Source organism: Xyrauchen texanus, chromosome 1 (genome assembly GCF_025860055.1).
Source record: "Xyrauchen texanus isolate HMW12.3.18 chromosome 1, RBS_HiC_50CHRs, whole genome shotgun sequence".
Classification (NCBI taxonomy): Eukaryota; Metazoa; Chordata; class Actinopteri; order Cypriniformes; family Catostomidae; genus Xyrauchen; species Xyrauchen texanus.
In genome coordinates, this window is record NC_068276.1 from 13,575,202 (window position 1) to 13,596,462 (window position 21,261).

At 41.7% G+C, this 21,261-nt stretch overlaps 1 protein-coding gene across 2 annotated transcripts in view; it reads left to right on the plus strand.

Moving 5' to 3' along the window:
- LOC127646162 (NT-3 growth factor receptor-like) overlaps positions 1–21,261 on the plus strand; it is a 207,528-nt gene that overhangs the window by 82,788 nt on the left and 103,479 nt on the right. For both annotated transcript variants that reach the window (XM_052129637.1, XM_052129644.1), the window contains exon 4: positions 14,562–14,630. In XM_052129637.1, the coding sequence (XP_051985597.1) occupies positions 14,562–14,630 (69 nt within the window). The remainder of the gene's footprint in view (positions 1–14,561; positions 14,631–21,261) is intronic.

Genomic DNA, 21,261 nt, shown 5'->3' on the forward strand with positions numbered 1-21,261 from the left:
AGACAGACAGACAGACAGATAGATGTGTGGCATGTATGTGTACAGTATGCTTGTTTACCTCTGTTTGTGTTGGTGTGATAGACAGAAAAAGAATACTCGTGAACTGAAAACACATTTGCAAACAGCTTTGATAGTAAAACCATTGTGTATTTGAATGCTTATTGTTTCTTTTCTGTATGAATATACAGGTTTGCTTGTGTGTTGTATCATGCATGTGTATATGTGTGCCTGTTTGTGTTTTACCAATAAATGTGTAATCTAAGTGAAGTAATTTTATTCATAGCTGTGATTGTAATCAGATTACTTAATTTAGAAATTTTAAAAGTAAGGTGTAACACATTACTGCGTAATCCTACAATGTAATTAGATTACAGTAATGCGTTACTTTGTAATCTGTTACACCCAACACTGGATAGCATAGATTGATTCAATGCTAATTACACAAACCATGTGGAGGTGGACTACTCTTCTTAAAACAGGAAACCGAGGCCATTTGTTATGTATAAACAGTATATAACATTTATAAAAATAACATTTTAGATCACAACCAATGGCCTCTGTTTCCTGTTTAAAGCAGAGTAGTCCACCTCCACATAGTTTGTGTAATTAGCATTGAATCACTGGCCTGCCTCTTAATCTATGATTAAATAGCATTATTGAAAGTGTGTCCTCACTGACCCACATTGAACCATAAACAGTTCAGCTTCAAACAGAAGCTGAAAATCTGTGAGCTGTATCACATATGAATGATGATTAATTTGCCTCCTCTTCATATTATTGATTTGTTTTAGGTTATGTACAGTATACTTTTTATTCCTTTTATTAGTTTCAAGTGCAGAGTGAAGTTAAAGTATATGCTTGTGCTCAGAGCTTTTAAAATGTTATGCCGTATTTTCCTTAACATATCAGTTTCGTAAAACATATCTTTGCTCTCACAAAAAAGCTCTCACATAAAATCCAGTGGGTATCAGATTGTAATGCTATGGTACTTTGGTAAATAACATCGTACTTACATGGTATTTAAATGTGCTTTAAATAATGTATGGTTTATGTCAAAACACATAGTAGTACCATATTACTTTTCTGTACTTTTTTTATTAGGGTGTGATCACAATTAATATCTGGAAACACAATCCCACTGTCAGAGAGAGAGATCATTAATAAAATAAGGTGTGTTTTACAAACAGGTACCATTTTATTTGCAATTAAGTATAGAATAAATCACATTTAATACATTGTGTTATTACACAGTGTTATGAAGTTTAATGTATCAAAAAATATTATGAACTGCAGTAGATAAGCAGCCAAGAGGAATACTATGAATCATTCAAAAACATTTGAGATCAAACAGAAGAAACATTACTTAAACACAGGAGAATATCTCTCACTTAAGTGAAAATATATCTAGACAAATATCCTTTTAACAAGTGTATACATAAAAAGGAAAATAAATCAAACTGTAATCAATGTACACTGGCGGCCAAAAGTTTGGAATAATGTACAGATTTTGCTGTTTTGGAAGGAAATTGATACTTTAATTCACAAAAGTGACATTCAGCTGATCACAAAGTATAGTAAGGACATTAATAACATGAAAAATTACTATTACAATTTAAAAAATATATATTTTTGATCAAATCTAGACAGGCCCCATTTCCAGCAGCCATCAATCCAACCCTTATCCTGGAATAATCATGCTAAATTGCTAATTTGGTACTAGAAAATCACTTCTCGTTATATCAAACACAGTTGAAAGGTATTTGATTAGTTAAATGAAGCTTAACATGGTCTTTGTGTTTGTTTTTGAGTTGCCACAGTATGCAATAGACTGGCATGTATTATGGTCAATATTAGGTCAAAAATTGCAAAAAAGAAACCGCTTTCTCTAGAAACTCATCAGTCAATCATTGTTTTGAGGAATGAAGGCTATACAATACTTGAAAAATAAAAAATCTACCTGCTGAACACCAGTTTCATGTACAACAGTAAAGAGAAGACTCAGGGGTGCAGACCTTATAGGAAGAATTGCAAAGAAAAAGAAAAGAAACAGAAATACAAAAAGAAAAGGTAAGAGGTGGCAAAGAAACACAGATATCGGACAACAGATAATTGGAAAAGAGTGTTATGGATCTTAACCCCACTGAGCTTTTGTGGGATCAGCTAGACTGTAAGGTGCGGGAGAAGTGCCAGACAAGACAAGAACGTTGGTTGAAATGTCACCTGAGTATCTGGACAAACTGACAGCTAGATTGCCAAGGATTTGCAAAGCTGTCATTGCAGCACATGGAGGATTTTTTGATGAGAACTCTTTTAAGTAGTTTACTGATTGAAGTGTATTTGAGGCTGCAGACACCAATCTGGATGAGCTCACAGATAATGTGACATCATATATCAGTTTCTGTGATGATTTGTGCATTCCTACTTGGACTTATTTAAAATACAGCAATGACAAACCATGGTTTACAGCTAAATAAACCATGGTTTACAGGCCAAAGATGATGCTTACAGAAGTGGGGATAAAATATTGTACAATTAGGACAGGAACTCACTGAATAAGGAAATCAGAGTGGCTAAAATAAGCCACTATGATAAGCTGAAATACAAGTTTTCAGCTAACAACCCTGCATCAGTGTGGAGAGGCCTAAAAGACTTACTAATACTAAATTCAAGACACCATCCCCCAAAACTGTAGGGAACCAAAAACTGGCTGATGACTTGAATGTGTTTTACTGTAGATTTAAAAGGCCTAGTCTAACACCCCACACCCGCTCTGACCTTTACTTCACACATACATCAACACCTCCTTCAGGATGTGTGCCTTGTCTTCCGGAAACAAAAGACAAGGAAAGAACAGGGCACAGATGGTGTTCCACACACTTTTCTAAAATCCTGTGCTAACCAGCTGGCCCCATCTTCACACAGATCTTCAACAGCTCATTGGAGCTGTGTGAAGTCCCCTGCTGATTTAAATGCTCCACCATCATTCCTGTCCCAAAGAAACGCAAAATCACAAGACTTAATGACTACAGACCCATCACTCTGATGACTGTGGTCATGAAGTAATTTGAGAGACTCGCCTGAAGGACATGACTGGACCTTTTTTAGATCCCCTTCAATTTGCTTATTGAGCAAACAGGTTTGTGGATGATGCAGACAACATGGGATTGCATCATATCCGGCAACATCTGGCCAGACCATGGACATATGCAAGGATCCTTTTTGTGGACTTCAGTTTGGCTTTCAACACCATCATCCCAGCAATTCTCCTGACTAAATTACACCAACACTCTTTTCCCACGTCTATCTGTCAGTTGATCATCAGCTTTCAGACGAACAGGCAGCAGCTAGTGATACAGGTGAAATTCATTTCCAGCATATGTATGATCAGCACTGGAGCAACCCAAGGATGTGTGCTCTCCCCACTACTCTTCTCCCTGTATACCAAAGACTGCATAACCAGGACCCCTATGTCAAGCTCCTGAAGACACTACTGTCATCTGCCTCATCCAAGACACAGCTGGCTCACTGGTGTATTCAAAACAACCTGGAGCTGAACACACTCAAAACAGTGGAGATGATAGTGCACTTTATGAGGAACACCCCAACATTTACCCCGCTCACCATCCTAAACAGCACTGTGACAGCAGTGGACTCATTCAGATTCTTGGTCACTACCATCTCACAGGACCTGAAGTAGGAGACCCACTTTGACTCCATTGTGAAAAAACCCCAGCAGAGGTTGTATTTCCTTCACCAGCTGAGGAAGTTCAACCTGGCACAGGCGTTGTTGACAGTACAGTTCTACTCGGCAATCATTGAGTCTGTTCTCTGCACTTCAAGAACTATCTGGTTTGGTTCAGCTAAGAAATCAGACTAAGCAAGATTATTTATGTATTGGTCTCCCACTTTGACATTTTTAAAATTTGTAAGAAGATTTTCATGAAATCATTTGTGTCTCCTACCAAAGTTCATTAATTTCCTAATTCATTAACTATCATCCGCCCTGTTCAGTTTTCACTAACTTCTGTCTTCACAGTTCTGAAAGATGACCTTTTAAAAGTGAAGCTCCTGAAATGTTCATGTGGTTTTGCACAAACACACCAAAACTTTTAGATTTACATTGAAGGCATTTAGCAGACTCACTAATCTCTTTAGTGCGAAAGTTCTGCTGCTGAAATGTATCTGTGCTAACCGAAATTCTAACCACTGCCCCCAGTGGCTGAAGCTGGAAGTGTTGTTGAGGTGAAATGTCCACAGGGTGGTGCCAAAGGCAAGGTGTATTTTTAATTGTACATTTTGCAATACAATCAAGAGGAATGCACATTTTGTTAACTATCGCCATAACCAAAACTTCAACCCTAAACCTACCCGTCAGTGGAGTAAAAATTGTAATTTAGAGCAAAAGTGCAACCTTCAAATCACATAATTACTTCCTGGTTACCAAAGGACCAGAACTTGTGCCACTGAGGCTTGTCACACAACACAATCTCAGTAGCACCAAGAGAATGGTGAATATGTTTGAATTGATGCCAAAATGGCTGATGGGGGATGCCACTTGTCAGTAATTCAGCAGAATGGGGTCGATTTCAGGGTACATGAACATTCGGAAGCAGCATGGCGTTCTCTTACGAGAGGTTCTCTCGTATTGCGTAAGCTAGCTTACGCTACGGGAAAGATTCATCTTTTCTGAGATATTGAAGCCAAAAAATTATCCTTAATTTTTGTATCCATTGTCAACACAGTGCGGCAGCTGCAGACCTTGAGCGGGCTAGCTAGCGAGCTCATAGGTTGCTCTGCGGCAACTGCTGCAGCCTATAGACGAGCTTGGGCGAACTCGCATCCAATGAGAGGCGTCCGCGCTCACTGCAACAAAGCCCGCCAAAATGGGCGTGACTAGAGTGCATATAAGCGTAGTTCGTAGGCTGGAACCCTGATTTTCATCTCTTCAGCGAAGCTCTTCGCATCTCTGAACTGGAAGCCGCGTCGCCGTTTGAGGGGCATCAAGCAAGCGTGGACAGCTCGAAGAAGCCGGCCGTCTTCGCCACCTTCAGCCGCCCTGCGAGCTACGCCATCCGGCGACGTATCCTTTTAAAGCAAGCTAGTTCTTATGAACTTCACAAAAGAGTACGAGCGTCTTTTTAAAGATGTCTCGCTCCACTTGCGCCTCATGCTGCGCCCCTCTCAGCACCGGAGACCGCCACGCCATCTGCGCTCTCTGCCTGGGACTGGGGCATGCAGAGCTCGCCTCGCTGAAGGCGGATGCGATCTCTGCGAGGAGCTTCGATGTCGACCCTGCGGGCTCGACTCGAGCGCTCAGGACCGAAGCCGCAGCGCCGCCTTCCATTCAGCCGCGCAGTAAAAAGCGCCGCTCTCAAAGGCTGCCGGAACCAGTGGTAGAAGCGATTGCCTCGCCGGAGCCCCTCCCTCGAGCATCGCCTTCACCCTCCCCGCCCACTCGGACGCCAGCAGTTGCCGCCGAGCGGCTGCTCTGCTGCCATCTCGGACGAAGAAGCGGAGGATAAGGGCTGTTCCATCATGGCTTCGACAGCGAGGAGTGGTCAGGCTCACACGCCTCCTCCTCGCCCAGGAATCCAGCAGGACCCGCGCCGAGTCGAGGGGAACTAACGCCTCCTCACACAGGCCGTCGACCGCCTCGGGCTCGAGTGGTCACCGCCCCTGAACAGGCTCCCAACAGACTCCACGCCGCACCTTTGCCCGCCCTCCGCGAGATGGCGGTCTAAGCTGGTGCTCCCGACTAAGGCCTGCAGAACTACTTCCACCTGTGTTGGCCGCGCCTATACCGCTGCCGGCCAAGCCGCATCTGCTCTGCATTCCATGGCCGTCTTACAGACAGAGGCTGTTTCAGATCTGAATCTCTTTCTGCCTCGTCGCGCTAGCTCCTCTGCAGGCCGCCCACGTGACCAGCCTCCTGCACGAGCCTCCTCACAGCGCCCAGCTCAACAAGCCAGACTTCCCAGCGTCGACAGGGCGGCCGCCCTCGATCGCGCTCAGACAGCCGCCCCTGCGGGCCTCGGCCTAAGATTGTACTGAAACCTGAGCAACCGAAGTCCTCCTAGCGTTGTTGAGAAAACGACGGCTCAGTCCCGCCACGGCCGGACCACCGTCAAAGCTTCGCCCCTGTCAGTCCCCTTCTCTCAGGCTACTGCAGTGGTGGATTCAGCAGCCAACAAGCCGGTGATACTACCCGCTTGCTCAGCACTCAAACGCCGCTTTCACGGCGACCCAAAGAAATCTTGTAAAGAGTAAACATGCCTTATGTGTAGAAAATGTGCCCACAATCCAGTGCTCACCCCTACACACAAGCATTACACATCCCGTGTCCCTATCAGAGCACACTCACATAAGCGGTTCACGACCCGCTCGAGTGTTAGAGTTAATAAACGCCCCACGAGCCCGTGCGCGTGCTCCCTCCTCTGCCCGCTCTGTCACACGGCCAGCTGTATGTAAGTCCCGTACGCCCTTGTCAGTCCCCTTCTCTCAGGCTACTGCAGTGGTGGATTCAGCAGCCAACAAGCCGGTGATATTACCCGCTTGCCTGCACTCAAACGCCGTTTCCACGGCGTCCAAAATAAAGCCTTATGTGTAGAAAATGTGCCCACGATTCAGTGTTCACCCCTACACACAAGCATTACACGTCCCGTGTCCCTATCAGAGCACACTCACATAAAGCGGTTACGACCCGCCGAGTGTTAGGGTTAATAAACGCACCCACCTAATCCGCGCGGCGCCCATTCTCTGGCCGCTCTGTCACACGACCAGCCTTATGTGTAGAAAATGTGCCCACGATCTAGTGTTCACCTCTACACACAAGCATTACACGCTCCGTGTCCCCATCAGAGCACACTCAAAAGCGGTTACTGAACCACTCGAGTGTTAGAGTCAATAAATGCGCCACGAATACGCGCGCTACGCCCATTCTCTGCCCGCTCTGTCACACGGCCAGCAAACACTTCTCTGTATGTAAGTCCCGTGCTCGTGGCTATGCTTGCGCATCACTTAACAGACGTGACTCTTTCCCCATTCACCTCAATCGGAAGTCACTCACAGAACAGCCTCGTCCATGCTGTCTGCGAGCAGTCCAGCATAAGCACAGTAAGCGGCCACACATTCTGTTCAGCGCGCTGTGTGCGGCAATCAGAGCGATTTGGCCATTCACCCTCTAACATTACGCTTCAAGCGTGGGAAGATATTCCAGGGATATCCGAATGGGTGTTAAGCACAATAAAACAGGGCTATTTGCTACAGTTCGATCGCCGTCCTCCTTGCTTCAGAGCTGCTCGAAACTACTTTTGAACACGGAAGCAGCGTGCATGCTTCGCTCAGAAATAGCAAACCTTCTGTGCAAAAGGGCCATAGAGAGAGTGCCGCCTCCCTGAGCGAAGTCAGGGTTTTACAGCCGTTATTTTCTTGTCCCCAAGAAAGACGGCGGCCTCAGACCAATATTAGATCTCAGGGTTTTGAACAAAGCGCTTGCAAAAAGACCGCTCAAAATGCTTACAACCAGCAAACTCCTCGCGATGATGCGCCAGGGGACTGGTTTATTTCTCTCGATCTGAAAAATGCATACTTTCAGATTCAGATAAATCCCGTCACAGGCCATTCTTGAGATTCAGCCGACGGCCAGGTTTATCAATACACCGTCCTTCCGCTCGGCCTGTCCTTAGCACCCGTACTTTCACGAAGTGCATGGACGCGGCGCCGCACCCCTGCGGAGTCAGGGTTTGCGAATTCTGAACTATTTGGACGATTGGCTGATTTTGGCACAATCACATACGGAGCTTCTGTCTCACAGGACAGTTCTCCTCAGTCATCTGAACAGTTTGGGCCTTGCAGTCAATTGGACCAAGAGCTCACTACAGCCCAGTCAGGCAATTTCCTTCCTTGGAATAGAACTAGACTCAGTGGCAATGACGGCTCGCTTATCTACACAGCGCGCACGCCGTGTGCAGCGACTAGCCGCATCATTTCAGATGAACAGCCTCACACCTCTGAAGAAATTTCAGAGAGTACTAGGCTACATGGACTCAGCCGCAGCAGTACTTCAGCTGGGTTTACTGCACATGCTCCGCTTCAGCATTGGCTAAACACCCAGCGTCTCGCCGGGCTTGGGCCACAGGCCGCCAGCCCATCAAGGTGACTCAGACCTGTATTTCAGCTCTGCAGCCCTGGACAGTGGCCGAATGGTATCAGCGGGGAGTGACAATGGGAGCTGTATCTCACTGAAAAGTCATCTCGACAGACGCGTCCAACACGGGTTGGGGCGCGGTCTGCGCAGGGCTCTCCGGTTTTCGCCTATGGTCAGTTCAGGAAAAGCTCCTTCACATAAATTGTCTGGAAATGATAGCAGTCGAGCACGCCGCGGCGCTTTCTCCCGGTCATTCAGGGTCACCACGCCCTGGTCCGCTCGGACAACAGATCTGTGGTATCCTACCTAAACCGTCAGGGCGGTGTCAGATCCAGGAACCTCTTCCATCTGACTAAACGCATACTGAGTTGGTCCCAGTGCCACCTGCGCCGCTGAGGGCGACGCACGTGCCAGGCCACCTGAACGACGGCCCGGACAGACTGTCCAGAGACAATATTCCCCAGGGAATGGTCCCTGCACGCTCAAACAGTCCAGACGCTATGGCACCTATTCGGCAGAGCGGAGATAGACCTCTTTGCGCCCAAAGAGAACTCTCACTGCCCAATATTTTTCTCGAAAGCAAGGACGCGCTGGCCCAGGACTGGCCCAGACGCCCGCTTTACGCCTTCCCTCCCGCCTCACTATTGCCACAGGTAATGCAGAGGATCAGGGAACGCGCCACTCGGTGCTCCTCATAGCCCCGCGTTGGGAGAATCAGACATGGTTCCCGGAGCTTACGCAGCTGTCACTGACAGCCGCGGGCCCATCCCAGTGAGAGCAGATTTCCTCTCTCAAGCTCAGCGGCACAATTTGGCATCCCCACCCAGAGCGTTGGCGCTGCATGCGTGAGTGATCAACGACTACCCGTCGCTCTGCCAGAAGGAGTAATAAACACCATCATACACGCTAGAGCCCCTTCCACGAGAAGACTCTATGCGCCAAAATGGTCTGTGTTCTCAAAATGGTGCACCGACCGAGACCTGGACCCGCGGACATGTGGGGTGTCGTCGCTGCTCAGTATTTCTACAAGAGCTGCTGGATAAGGGCAGATCCCCATCCACGCTCAAAGTGTATGTGGCGGCCGCTGTGGCGTTCGCTGAACCCCTGCACGGCCAGTCATGGGGTAAAAACGAGCTGGTCATCCGCTTCCTCAGGGAGCTAGAAGGATGAACCCCCGCGCCCCCATCGGTTCCTATCTGGGATCTTTCTATAGTTCTCAAACTATGAAAGCCCCCTTTCGAACCACTTCAATCCGTGGATTTGAAATACCTTTCACTCAAAACCGCTTTTCTGACTGCCCTGTCATCAGTCAAACGTGTGGGAGACCTTCACGCTGTCTGTCAGCGCTGCGTGTCTTGAGTTTGGACCAAGTGACTCCAAGGTCATTTTAAAGCCTAGACACGGCTATGTTCCCAAGGTGATCGGTACTCCTTTCAGAGCACAGGTCATTTCCCTATCGGCGCTGCCAGCACCGTTAGCTGAACGCGACGCCAATCTCCTTTGCCCGGTCAGAGCACTGAGATTGTATACTGCGCGCTCGCCGCTTCAGACGCTCTGAGCAGCTTTTCGCTTCGCTCGAGGGCGCACCAAAGGTCTCGCCGCTCGAAACAGACACTATCTAGATGGATAGTGGATGCTATTGCTGCTACATATGTCAAAAGACCTGCCATGCCCGTTGGGCATTAGGGCTCACTCCACTAGAGGCATGGCATCCTCGTGGGCATGGTCCAGCGGGATTTCCATTCACGACATATGTGTGGCAGCGGGATGGACTTCCCTCCACCTTTGTCAGATTTTACAATATGGAAGTGCCCGCTCTGCAGGCAAAACTACTAGCGGTTTAATACGCTACAGCTCCCTGGTGAGCTGCACTGATGGGACACATTCCACACAGACCGCACCGCCTGTCGCTCCTTCCCACTATGTGCTTATGTATTACACAATCAATGACCCGCATTCTTGCCGGCCAAATATTATTTCCCCACTCATAAGGGCTCCCACGGGTCCCCCTTAATTCCCTGGGGCTCATACAGTGGATGCTTGGCACGCACGGCGTTGACAATGGGTTCCCGTAGCGTAAGCTAGCTTACGCAATACGAGAGAACCTCTCGTAAGAAAACGTATCGGTTACCTAACGTAACCTCGGTTCTCTCTAGATGAGGGAACGAGTATTGCGTAGCTGGCGTGCTTCAGCGCCTACGGCGACTTTTCGCTTCAGTCAATGAAAACCAGGGTTCCAGCCTACGAACTACGCTTATATGCACTCTAGTCACGCCCATTTTGGCGGGCTTTGTTGCAGTGAGCGCGGACGCCTCTCATTGGATGCGAGTTCGCCCAAGCTCGTCTATAGGCTGCAGCAGTTGCCGCAGAGCAACCTATGAGCTCGCTAGCTAGCCCGCTCAAGGTCTGCAGCTGCCGCACCGCGTTGACAATGGATACAAAAATTAAGGATAATTTTTTGGCTTCAATATCTCAGAAAAGATGAATCTTTCCCGTAGCGTAAGCTAGCTTACGCAATACTCGTTCCCTCATCTAGAGAGAACCGAGGTTACGTTAGGTAACCGATACGATTTCCTGTGTGATCATGTTGAGTACGTAGCCTTTATGGGCAATAAAATAAGGCTGTGATGTGTAACATACTACATCAACTATTTCTGCAGTATGCAGTATGTACTGTATAATGTGTGCAGTATGTTGATTTATGGTGTACTTGGAGAATCTTGCATCCCACACTTTCCAATCTTTCAATGCAGAAGATGAATATTCAAGCACAACGATCAAAAACATGGAAGTCTGGAATTTTCAGTCTCAAGTAACACCCATAAAATTAGATAGATTTACGTATGCAACACAGTTTAATTCGAATCCATCAGGCACTCCTGAGGCAGGAAATGAGAAGAAGTTTCAAAATGTTACTAATACCAGAGATTATTTAGCAGAGACGGGCCCCTTCTGTTAAAATGAATGAAAGAAATTGGAACACTCAACCAAGGAGCTTTATGGGCCCAACAGTCAACAGATGTAGAAAGGAAGTCCCACCTTATAGGTAAAAGAGCCAATCAGCTTTTAGAAACAGACATCGCCTGTCAATCAACTCGAGAACACACATGCGCATTACCTACACAAGCTGGGGAAATTGTGTTTTATAGTGTAATATGAGGTAAAGAAGCCACATTTATGATACCAGTTTTGTCAGATTTTACTGCTTATTTAAAATATGCTTTTTGATCGTAATCTTGAAAAACTGTTTTTGAGATTTTGGCATTCTGCCATTCAAGCAAATAGGAGCTGCACTGCATGCTCCCGGGAGCATTCGAAAGATGGCCGACAGTGGACTGACTTGCTAGAAAGAATTTGCTTATACTCACAGGTTTCACAAGGAGTGAAAAAGGGTGTGTGTCAGGCGGGTTGTGTTGACACTTTAAAGCCCACAAAGCCAACAAACCCCTCTCCCCGCTCATCAGGCAGCATCAGAGGATTTGTTGCTATGGTGACGGGGTTTTGGCTGCTAGCAGTGCTTGTTATAAAACTCATAAGAGTTTCTAATGACCCTGAGATCAAGTTGGTCATCTAGTCAAAAAGCTTCTTGTATGGCAAGCTCCCATCAACTCAGCTATTTTTTTATTTTATTATAATTTTCAAAAGAAAATGTGAGTGGTTGAGTGGTGAGTCCATTCCCAAGTCTATATGATGTTTTATGAATCTCATATCATATACAAGTAGGATTTCTCTTAGGGCCCTGATATGTTCAGAAATGCCCTGGCAGAATTTCTGAAGGTTTATTTAATTCCCCATCCCTTGGTATAAGCAATAGTAATAGTGATAGGTGCTTTAGCAAACACAACTAAAAACTAAAGATTTTATATGCACACCAGTGCTGAGAGCTTTTTTTAATTGTCATGTATGTATTCTGTATCAACAGTGATTTTATTGTTGCCTTTTTTTAAGTAGTCCATGCGACTCGATTGTCAATTTCAATGTCTTCTGAAGGCATACTATATGTTTTGATGAATAAAAACCCAAAATTGAAGTCATTATTTTGTGCAAATTTTGCCCCCGTTGGAGTACTTGAGAGAAGTTCCTTCACTTAAATCTTTCATGTTTATATGAGAGCAAGTATTGTTTGTCAAAAAATGGTCTTATACAGAAGAAAGTAATATTGATTGGTTTTTTGTCAAACTATTCCTCTAACACGAACTGGATTGCATTGTACCAAAGGTCACTGTGACCATGGACCATTTATAACCATCTTTTGCAAATCAATGATTATATTACCAATTTTGTCCAAATATTGATGCTTAATATGATTTATGTTAAATTACAGCCTTTCCTATATCATTTCTATGATGTCTGTTCCATCTTTTTTCTCATATCTCGGATGACCATCTTTCTTTATAACCAATAGATTTATTTTAATGCCCTGACCACATATCATGCCTTCAGCTTTGTTGGTTAAAAGCCATTTACAAGTCCCAGACCACCTCTTTGTATTGAATTTGTTGGCTTTTAAACCTGCAGTCTTTCATTGCATTTACTGAATTTGTCGACGGCGAACTGCTCAAGTTCTCTTTATTGATTTGGCTTAGCAGCCCCTGCAGCTGCTCCTTTTCTCTCGGCCCCTCTTGGCAGTGATGGGGTCTCTCTCTGATTTCCTGTTGCATAAAGTCCTTCTGGCTCGTGTTAACTCTTTCATCTGAGTTGTATTTGACAGAATGTGTGCATAATGAATTCTTATTCATTTAACACTTTCACCAATAATTAAAAGAGTGGTTCACCCAAAAATGAAAACTCTGTAATTTACTTACCCTCAAGTCATTTCATACCCATATGACCCATTTTCTTTCATTGGCGGAGCACAAAATTAGATGTTTTAATGTCACTGGCAGTTTTTTGTTTTATTTTATTACAATGGCAGTGGAAAGAACTTTGATTTAACACCTAAAAAGGACCCACAATTATAATAAAAGTTGAGAATACAGATTGTTCATCATATTCCAAGTCTTCTGAAGTCTTCTGAAGATTTTGCTGAGAAACAACTCGAAATTGTATTTTATGCAAATTTATATTCAGCAAAAATGTTGATGTCCATTGTGAGAGAAGCTTGTTTACAGGTCACAGCTCAAGTGTTCAAGTATTCTATTCTATTCTATTCTATTTTATATAGAGAAAATATACTTTCAGTATTACAGATGAAGTCTGCCCCACCCTACATTTTGTATTTCATTGAATATCCTATTTCTCTTTTAAATGTATCACATTACAAAAGTGAAATGGGCTATGAACATTGTTTCATTGAGTAGAAGAAATAAAATGTTCTATAATAGGTACATAAGTATTGCATCATATCCAAACAAGTATCATCGCACCATTTCTGTTTCCAAGTTGGAAATGCATCACATAACGGAAGTAAAATGCACTGAAATTAAAAAAAAAAAAAATACTAGTAAGTTTTAATTTCATATAACTTTTAAGTTTTTGCACACAGTTTTTCTAAGTAAATCTCAATGTTATAAAATGAAGTGAAATCTACTTAACATCGTAACATAATATTGATTATAGTGAGTAAATATAACTTGATAATAATCAGTAAAATCCAAAAAAGTTTACTTACAAATATGATATTCATGCTACTTTAATTTAGTAAAATTTTAATTAACATATTGTTAGAACTCTTGTTTTTAGTGTCTCGTTTTGATGTTTTTTTTACATGACTTGTGTAATGCTCCCAAAGGGAAACATAATGCATGCAACAGTATGTAGTCCATAAGACATTATCAACTTGCATTACTGCCGATGGAAACAAGGTACAGCTGCGCAGGCAGACCTCAACACTTAGTGTACAAAACTCCATTAAGGTGACAATCAACAGATTTTTGTATAATCCTTCTTTGATCGTGAACAGGTCATTTTGAGTAGAAAATAATCTTAAAACTGCACAAAACAAGACGCTACCAAACCTAAAGTAACAAATAAAAATTAACAAGAAAAACTGTGTAAATTAACTTGCAAAGAGTAGATCATGTAAGTTCATTAAATATTCAAGCCCAGTGCATGCTGGGAACACCAGCTTCGAAAAGTGAAATTTACTCAAATTAGGAAATACATATGACAAGGTTTTCTACTTTAGGACTGATACATGACAACACATTGTTAAAATAACAAACAGGCATAAATAATATTTACATGTGAGCTACAGCAGTCATTTTTACATGTTTGAATGTAGAATTTACTTAATATGTTCTCATTCACGCTTAAAGTAACATATTCAATGTAAAAAGTACTTATTTTTTTCTGTTTGAATTTTTTTTTCCAGTTTGGGTTGTAAATGCAGTTTCATGTTGATGTTAATGCTTCACGTGTTTATGGCTAAATCATAAATTGCTGTCCCTCTTTCTTTGTGCCCCCCCCCCCACAGAAATCTGTCAAAGAATCCTCTCTTGACTCTCTCCTGGCAGCTCTTCCAGCACCTTCAACTTGTCGAACTGTAAGTTCTCCTGCATTAGTTACAAGTATTTTACCAAAGTTAGATCATTAACATAATTTCAGTCATTTAAATCCCTCTATATAAACAGAACAATACTTAATGCCCCAGTCAGTGATACATCTCAAAAACCTCTCGTTTTAGATTGTCTGTGATCATCAACTTTCGCTTGCCAAATTAGAAGTAGAAATCAAGACTTGATTCTCGATTGCATTAGTCCATGTCGATTAGAAATGTTTTCAGCACTTTTCTGCCAACTAATACGTTTGTCTACCCCCACTTCCCCCCTCAAATTGATGTGTGTCTGTCAAAGCAAAGCATCTCTATTGATGAAACAGAAATGCTTTATTCAGTTGGGTTCCTTGTGTTGGTTAATTAAGACATGGCAGTGAAATGTATTGGTCTTGTCTGCTGGGAGCCTGACCTCATTTTGTTGTTTGTCACAAATATTTGAGCAATCTGCATGTACATAAAATGATGAGTTTGTTATTGACTGTGAGTGGTGACATGGTGCCATTGAGATGCATTTAAAATGACAATACAATTCAATTCTTTTTTTAATTTGACACGTCCTGTCCTCATTCTTCGTTGTTGCTAAACGTGATTTGAAGAGACGCAGACATATGTCCTTGTTAATTTTTTATTATGCACATTTTTGTCCTTTAATTTCAGAGTGTGTTAAGGGATTCCAGAACCATGCACATTGTTCTTTTCCTGTCCTCAGTGATGTAGGATGTTGTGGTTGATGATGTAATCAACACATTTTATTTGTCCATATCTGTTCTTCATTGAAATTAATTTTGAAGGGATAGTTTATCCAAATTTCCTGTCATTACCTGTACATACTTACCCTAATTTCTTTAGAAACCTACTGCATATGACTTTCCTCTGTGGAACACAAAAGGAGTTGTCCATGCTGCTTTTTGCCATACAATGAAAATGAATAGTGACCACTGCTGTCAAGCAGGATTTCAATTTCAGTCTGTATCTCACACAAAGCTATTGTACTGTATTTAGAACACTTATATAGTGCACAGGTCATATGGACTACTTTTTTGGAGCTTCATCTTTTAGAGCTCCAGTCACCATCCACTTTCATTGTTTGGAGAGCGCAGCTCAGACATTCTGCTAAACTTCTCCTTTGGTGTTGCACGGAAGAAAGTCAAACAGTTAAGAATGACATGAGGGTGAGTAAATGTTGACAGAATTGTAATTTTTGGTGGAACTATACCTGTAACAAAATCAGACTCACCCTAAAATTACATCTCTTTTGAAGTCCCCACAATACATTTATTGCCAAGCGTAATGTCAAGCATGTCCAAAACAATGGCAGTAAATGGCAACAACAACAAAAGCAACATGGGTACTGACAACCGACCAGGGATTATCAATACCTTAATAACTAAATAGGGCGTATGTAAATGGTGCTTCTAATCGGTGTAGTAGTTTGCTATGTCAAATGCCAGAAATGATTAAATTAATGTGCAGAATGTAAAATGACGTCTCAGGTAATTTAAAGCATGTATCAATCTGAATGTTCCTGCTGTCCAATGTTATCTGTGAGTAACTACACAATAAGTTCACAGCTTGCATGACACATCATCAAAGTGATTGATGATATGGTTAAACTGTACTTTAGATGAACATGAAGCAAGCAGTGCAATAAATCTAACAATGTCATTGTCTTCAAGGGTACTTTGTACACAAACATTTGGAGAATCACAGCTCTAGCATAAGGTCTAATAAGAGCCTTTGTCTCCTAGGCCCACTACAGTCAACTCCATCTCAAGCGAATACTTCTTTTTTGAAAAGAAGTGACATCAGTATAATAAGCAATTTAGCTAATATGTTATCTGCTATTTCTTCAGCCTTTAGATGATATTTGATACTGTTTATGTCTCAATATACTGTATATGTTTTTGCTCTGAAAAAGCTTCAATTATTATTTTTTAATCAAAGGAATCATAATTTCAACTAAACAGCCATTGTTGCCAAGATTCAAAATGTTTAATGTAAGAAATAAAATGCAGTAGAAATCATGTTATAATAATCAAGGCATATTTTCCCTAAATGAACACAAGGAGATATTTACATTTATATGCAACATTATAACTATACAATATAACAAATGTACATTTTTACTAACATGTAATTTGCTAAAACATTTTCATATATGAAACAAAATTCCATCAGGGATGATGCAAAGTGGTTGAGTCTGAGTTTTGAATCGATTCATTGAAGCAGACAGTTTGAACTGATTTACAGAAATTATTTTAACTTGCCAATTCTACCTGCATTTTTGCTACTAAAGTTACTACTGTAAATAGACTACTAAATCAGAGATGGTGTGACAACATATCTCTCTCTCTCTCTCTCTCTCTCTCTCTCTCTCTCTCTCTCATCTCTTGCCCGACAAGGAGGGATCACAAAGAGAGTAAAATGACATGGTCTTTTGAAAATGGAATGGCCAAATATAAGCATATTAAACGATTGAAATATTCACAATAATGCAGCACGGTGGCTCAGTGGGTAGCACTGTGAGGAGTTTGCATGTTCTCCCGTGTTTGGTGGGTTTCCTCCGTGTGCTCCGTTTTCCCCCATAGTCCAAAAAGACATGCAGGTTAAGTTAACTGGTGACCCTAATTTGCCCGTTGTTGTGAGTGAGAGTGTGAAAGTGTATGTCTGTGTGTTGCCCTAGGCAGGGATATGCTCCAGCACTACCCTGCATAGGACAATCGGCTTTAGAAGATAGATGGATGAATGGAATATTCAGTATATTGCTCAATTTTATATCACCAGCAAAATCATTAGAAATAACAACAACAAATACTAATAATAATAATTAACTCCTCCTAGTCCTATGCTAAGAAGACAAATAAGACCTGCAAAATTTACCTAGCTAAAAAGGAAGCAAGGAAGCACAAGGAGCATTTCTATGCTAAAGACTTTTTGGTCAAAGCACATGATGCATGCATAAATTATCCTCCCCCTTCACATCAGACACAACAGTCTTAATTCATGTTTCACCTTTGTGGTTTAAATAAACCATAATTGTCACACATTTTAACAGTACATCTTAAATTATTAGGTTTCATTATGAAAATATCAATTAAGCAAATTTCAACAACACAATGTCAAGTTATCCGCTGTAATGCAGCTGCATGGAGATGGCACTTTGAAGTGATGTGTGAGGGAGCAGGACATTCCATTTTACAGCTTCAATTTTTCCGTCCTCGTGTCCTGTCCTTGCATCCTTTCCCATTTCCTGTGAGGGAGGAGCAAGCGAGGAAAGGAAGCAGAGGAAAGGAAATGAGGATGCACAGTTTAAGAAATGAAAAGCACCCTTTATTTCAGTTGAGGTATTTGGAAAGAAGGAAGGAAGGAAAAATGGAAGGAAGGTAGAAAAGATGGAAGGATGCAAGGAAAGAAGGAAGGATGCATGAAAGGAAGGAAGAAATGTTGGATGTAAGAAAGGAAAGAAAGGATGCAAGGAAGGAGAGAAGGAAGGAAAAAATAAATAAGGAAGGAGAGATGCAAGGAAAGAAAGAAGGAAAGAACACAGCAAGGAAAGAAGGAAAGATGCAAGAAAGGAAGAAATTATTGATGTAAGAGAAAGTAAGGAAAGACAGAAAGATGGAAGAAAGGATGCAAGGAAGTAAGGACAGATGGAAGGAAGAAAAGAAAGAAAGAAAGAATGGAAGAAAGGATGGATGGAAGAAAGTAAAGAAGGAAGGAAGAATGCAAGGAAGGAAGGAAGAAAGGTTGCAAGGAAGGAAAGAAGGAAGGATGCAAGGTAGGAATAATGAAAGGAAGTAAGCAAGGCTGTAAGGAATATTGCAAGGAAGGAAAGAAGGATGGAAGATTGCAAGGAAGGAATGAACGATGCAAGGAAGGAAAGAATGAAGGAAGTAAGGAAGGAAGGAAAACTGCAAAGAAGGAAGGAATGATGCAAAGAATCAAGTAAGGAAGGAAGGATGCAAGAAAGGAAAGAAGAATGGAAGGAAGAAAAGATGGATAGAAGAAAGGAATGAAGAAAAAAGAAAGGATGGAAGGAAAGAAGAAAGGAAAAAAATAAAGAAGGAAGGAAAGAAATAAAGAAGGAAGGATGGAAGGACGGAAGGAAAGAAAGAAAGAAAAAAGAAGGAAGGATGCAAGGAAAGAAGGAAGGATGCAAGAAAGGAAGAAATGATTGATGTAAGAAAGGAAAGACGGAAAGAAGGAAGGAAGAATGGAAGAAAGGATGGATGGAAGAAATTAAAGAAGGAAGGAAAGAAGGAAGAATTGAATGAAGGAATGAGGCAAGGAAGGAAGTAAGGATGCAAGGAAAGAAAGAAGAAAGGAACATTGCAAGGAAGGAAGGAAGGATGCAAGGAAGAAAGGATGGATGGAAGAAAGTAAAGAAGGAAGGGAGGAAGGAAGGAAGGAAGGAAGGAATGAAGGAAGAATGGAAGTAAGGAAGGAAGGAAAGAAGTATGTAAGGAAGGAAGGATGAAAGGATGTATGCAAGGAAGTAAGGAAGGTTGCAAAGAATGAAGGAAGTAATATTGCAAGGAAGGAAGAAAGAAAGAAGGAAGATTGCAAGCAAGGAAAGAATGATGCAAGGAATGAAGGAAGAATGGAAGTAAGGAAGGAAGGATGCAAGAAAGGAATGAAGGAAGAAAGGAAAGAAAGAAGGAAGAAAGGAAAGAAAGAAGGAAGGAGGGAGGAGATCAATAACATTTAATGGCACTGAACAGTAAACACTAATTTGAAATACACTCTGTAAATGACATGTATTATTGTGTAAACTAATGAGTTCTGTTACCATGGTGCTATAATAATCAGTATTGGGTCATTTTCTTTCAAAATGTAATTCACTACTGATTACTGATTACTTTTAAACATTTTAATTAGATTACTTTACAGATCATTTCATGTGGAAAGTAATCAGCTTACTAATTACTTTACTTTGAAGTTACTTTCTAAAACCATTCAAACCTGTGGAAAAAAACGAATGTGACACTAATAGCGCTTTTAGTACTTACATTTTGACTGAAAAAATTACAGCAACTTGGCTAAAGAGATCCAGTGCATTTCTAAAAATTATCTTCACTTTCTTATATCAAATATGCTGTATTAGTATCTTCAGATGTGTTTATGTGTGTGTGTGTCCACTATCTACAACCTTCTTAGCTGTGTGTGGCATGTGTGTACAGTAAGTTTGTTCACCTGTGTTTTTGTTAGTGTGAAAGACCAACTAATGAACTGAAAACATTTCTGACAACCCATTTGCAGTCAGCTTTGATAGTAAACCATTTTGTATTTGAATGCTTGTTGTTTCTTTTCGGTGTGCACATACATTCATGCATGTGAATGTGTGCATGTATGTCTGTTCGTGTGTGTGTACATGTGCAGCATATGTGTGTTTACACAACAGCCAGGGCTCGCTGAGATTGTTTATGAGCGCATGAAAACTTGAAAAGCTTCACTTTCCTTTTCAATTTGAATAAACAACTCCACTCCACTGCGTCCATAGTAACGCCGCTCACTCATCTGCAATCGCCGCACGTGTCCTCTATATGCCATGGTGGTTTGTTAGAGCGCATACTCATTAGCTGACACAGAAACACATATAAAATACCAACATAGGAATTTAATACTTTTTAAATGCATTCTACTTAATAATATTGTCTTTGTAATGCACTAAACCCAACACTGGTAATAATTGTGTAATCTCCAAAGATAGATGAGATTAACATGAATCATTGATTTGCTGACCATTCTTGCAGTCCTTTTACACTTAATATAACAGCCCAGGTGCTTGGAATTTTTTTTATTTTTATTTTTTATGTATCATTTATGTTTTGTTTAATTCTTCGAATGGAAATAATCTCATTACTTTCTGAAGAATTGTTTTGCCTCTTTTAACTTCAATTCCCAATAGCTTTCAGTTGTACACGCCCAACTCATCAGCATGCATGATCATGTAATGGGCTGTCAATCATTGTTGATGATAGTCAGACCCCCCATTGGCTGCTACAGGGTTATTCCTGTCAGCATGAATGGTGTTTGTGTATGAGCTCAAAATGTGTAATTAAGTTAAAACAACAACAAAAAAAATGTATGTCTAACAATGGTTTTGTTTACGTCATGATGAAACTGTTACTATTTCAGATGTCCCTCTGAATCAAATTCAAATGTTTGAAAATCACTTTTGTCATTCTATCAGTCATTGCACAGAAATATTTGTTCTTGCTGGGGGACCCGATTCCTGGAGATTTGCAGAAAAGGATTTTCAAAATAATAAAGGGCTCTGAAAACATACTGTAGTGTTTTTTCTTGCCCGAGCATACAGATTAATGGACTACAATTTCATGCTGAGATCAAAGCCTTTGGGTAATGATATACAGTTCATCAAGTAGTGAGCACCTCATCTATTCAGTTCAGCAAATGCAACTGACTATGTGTGAAGACGTGGAGAATGGTGTTGTTCCAATAATCAATGCCCACTCACTAAGTGCAGTTTTGTATGTTATCACAACCACCTATTTGCCAGCAAAATACGCAGTTCACAGTTGTTGTTTTTCTCAAGAGGTGTTACAAAGAACTGCTATACACAAATTAATTTACTTATCAGTCAATGATATTAATGTGT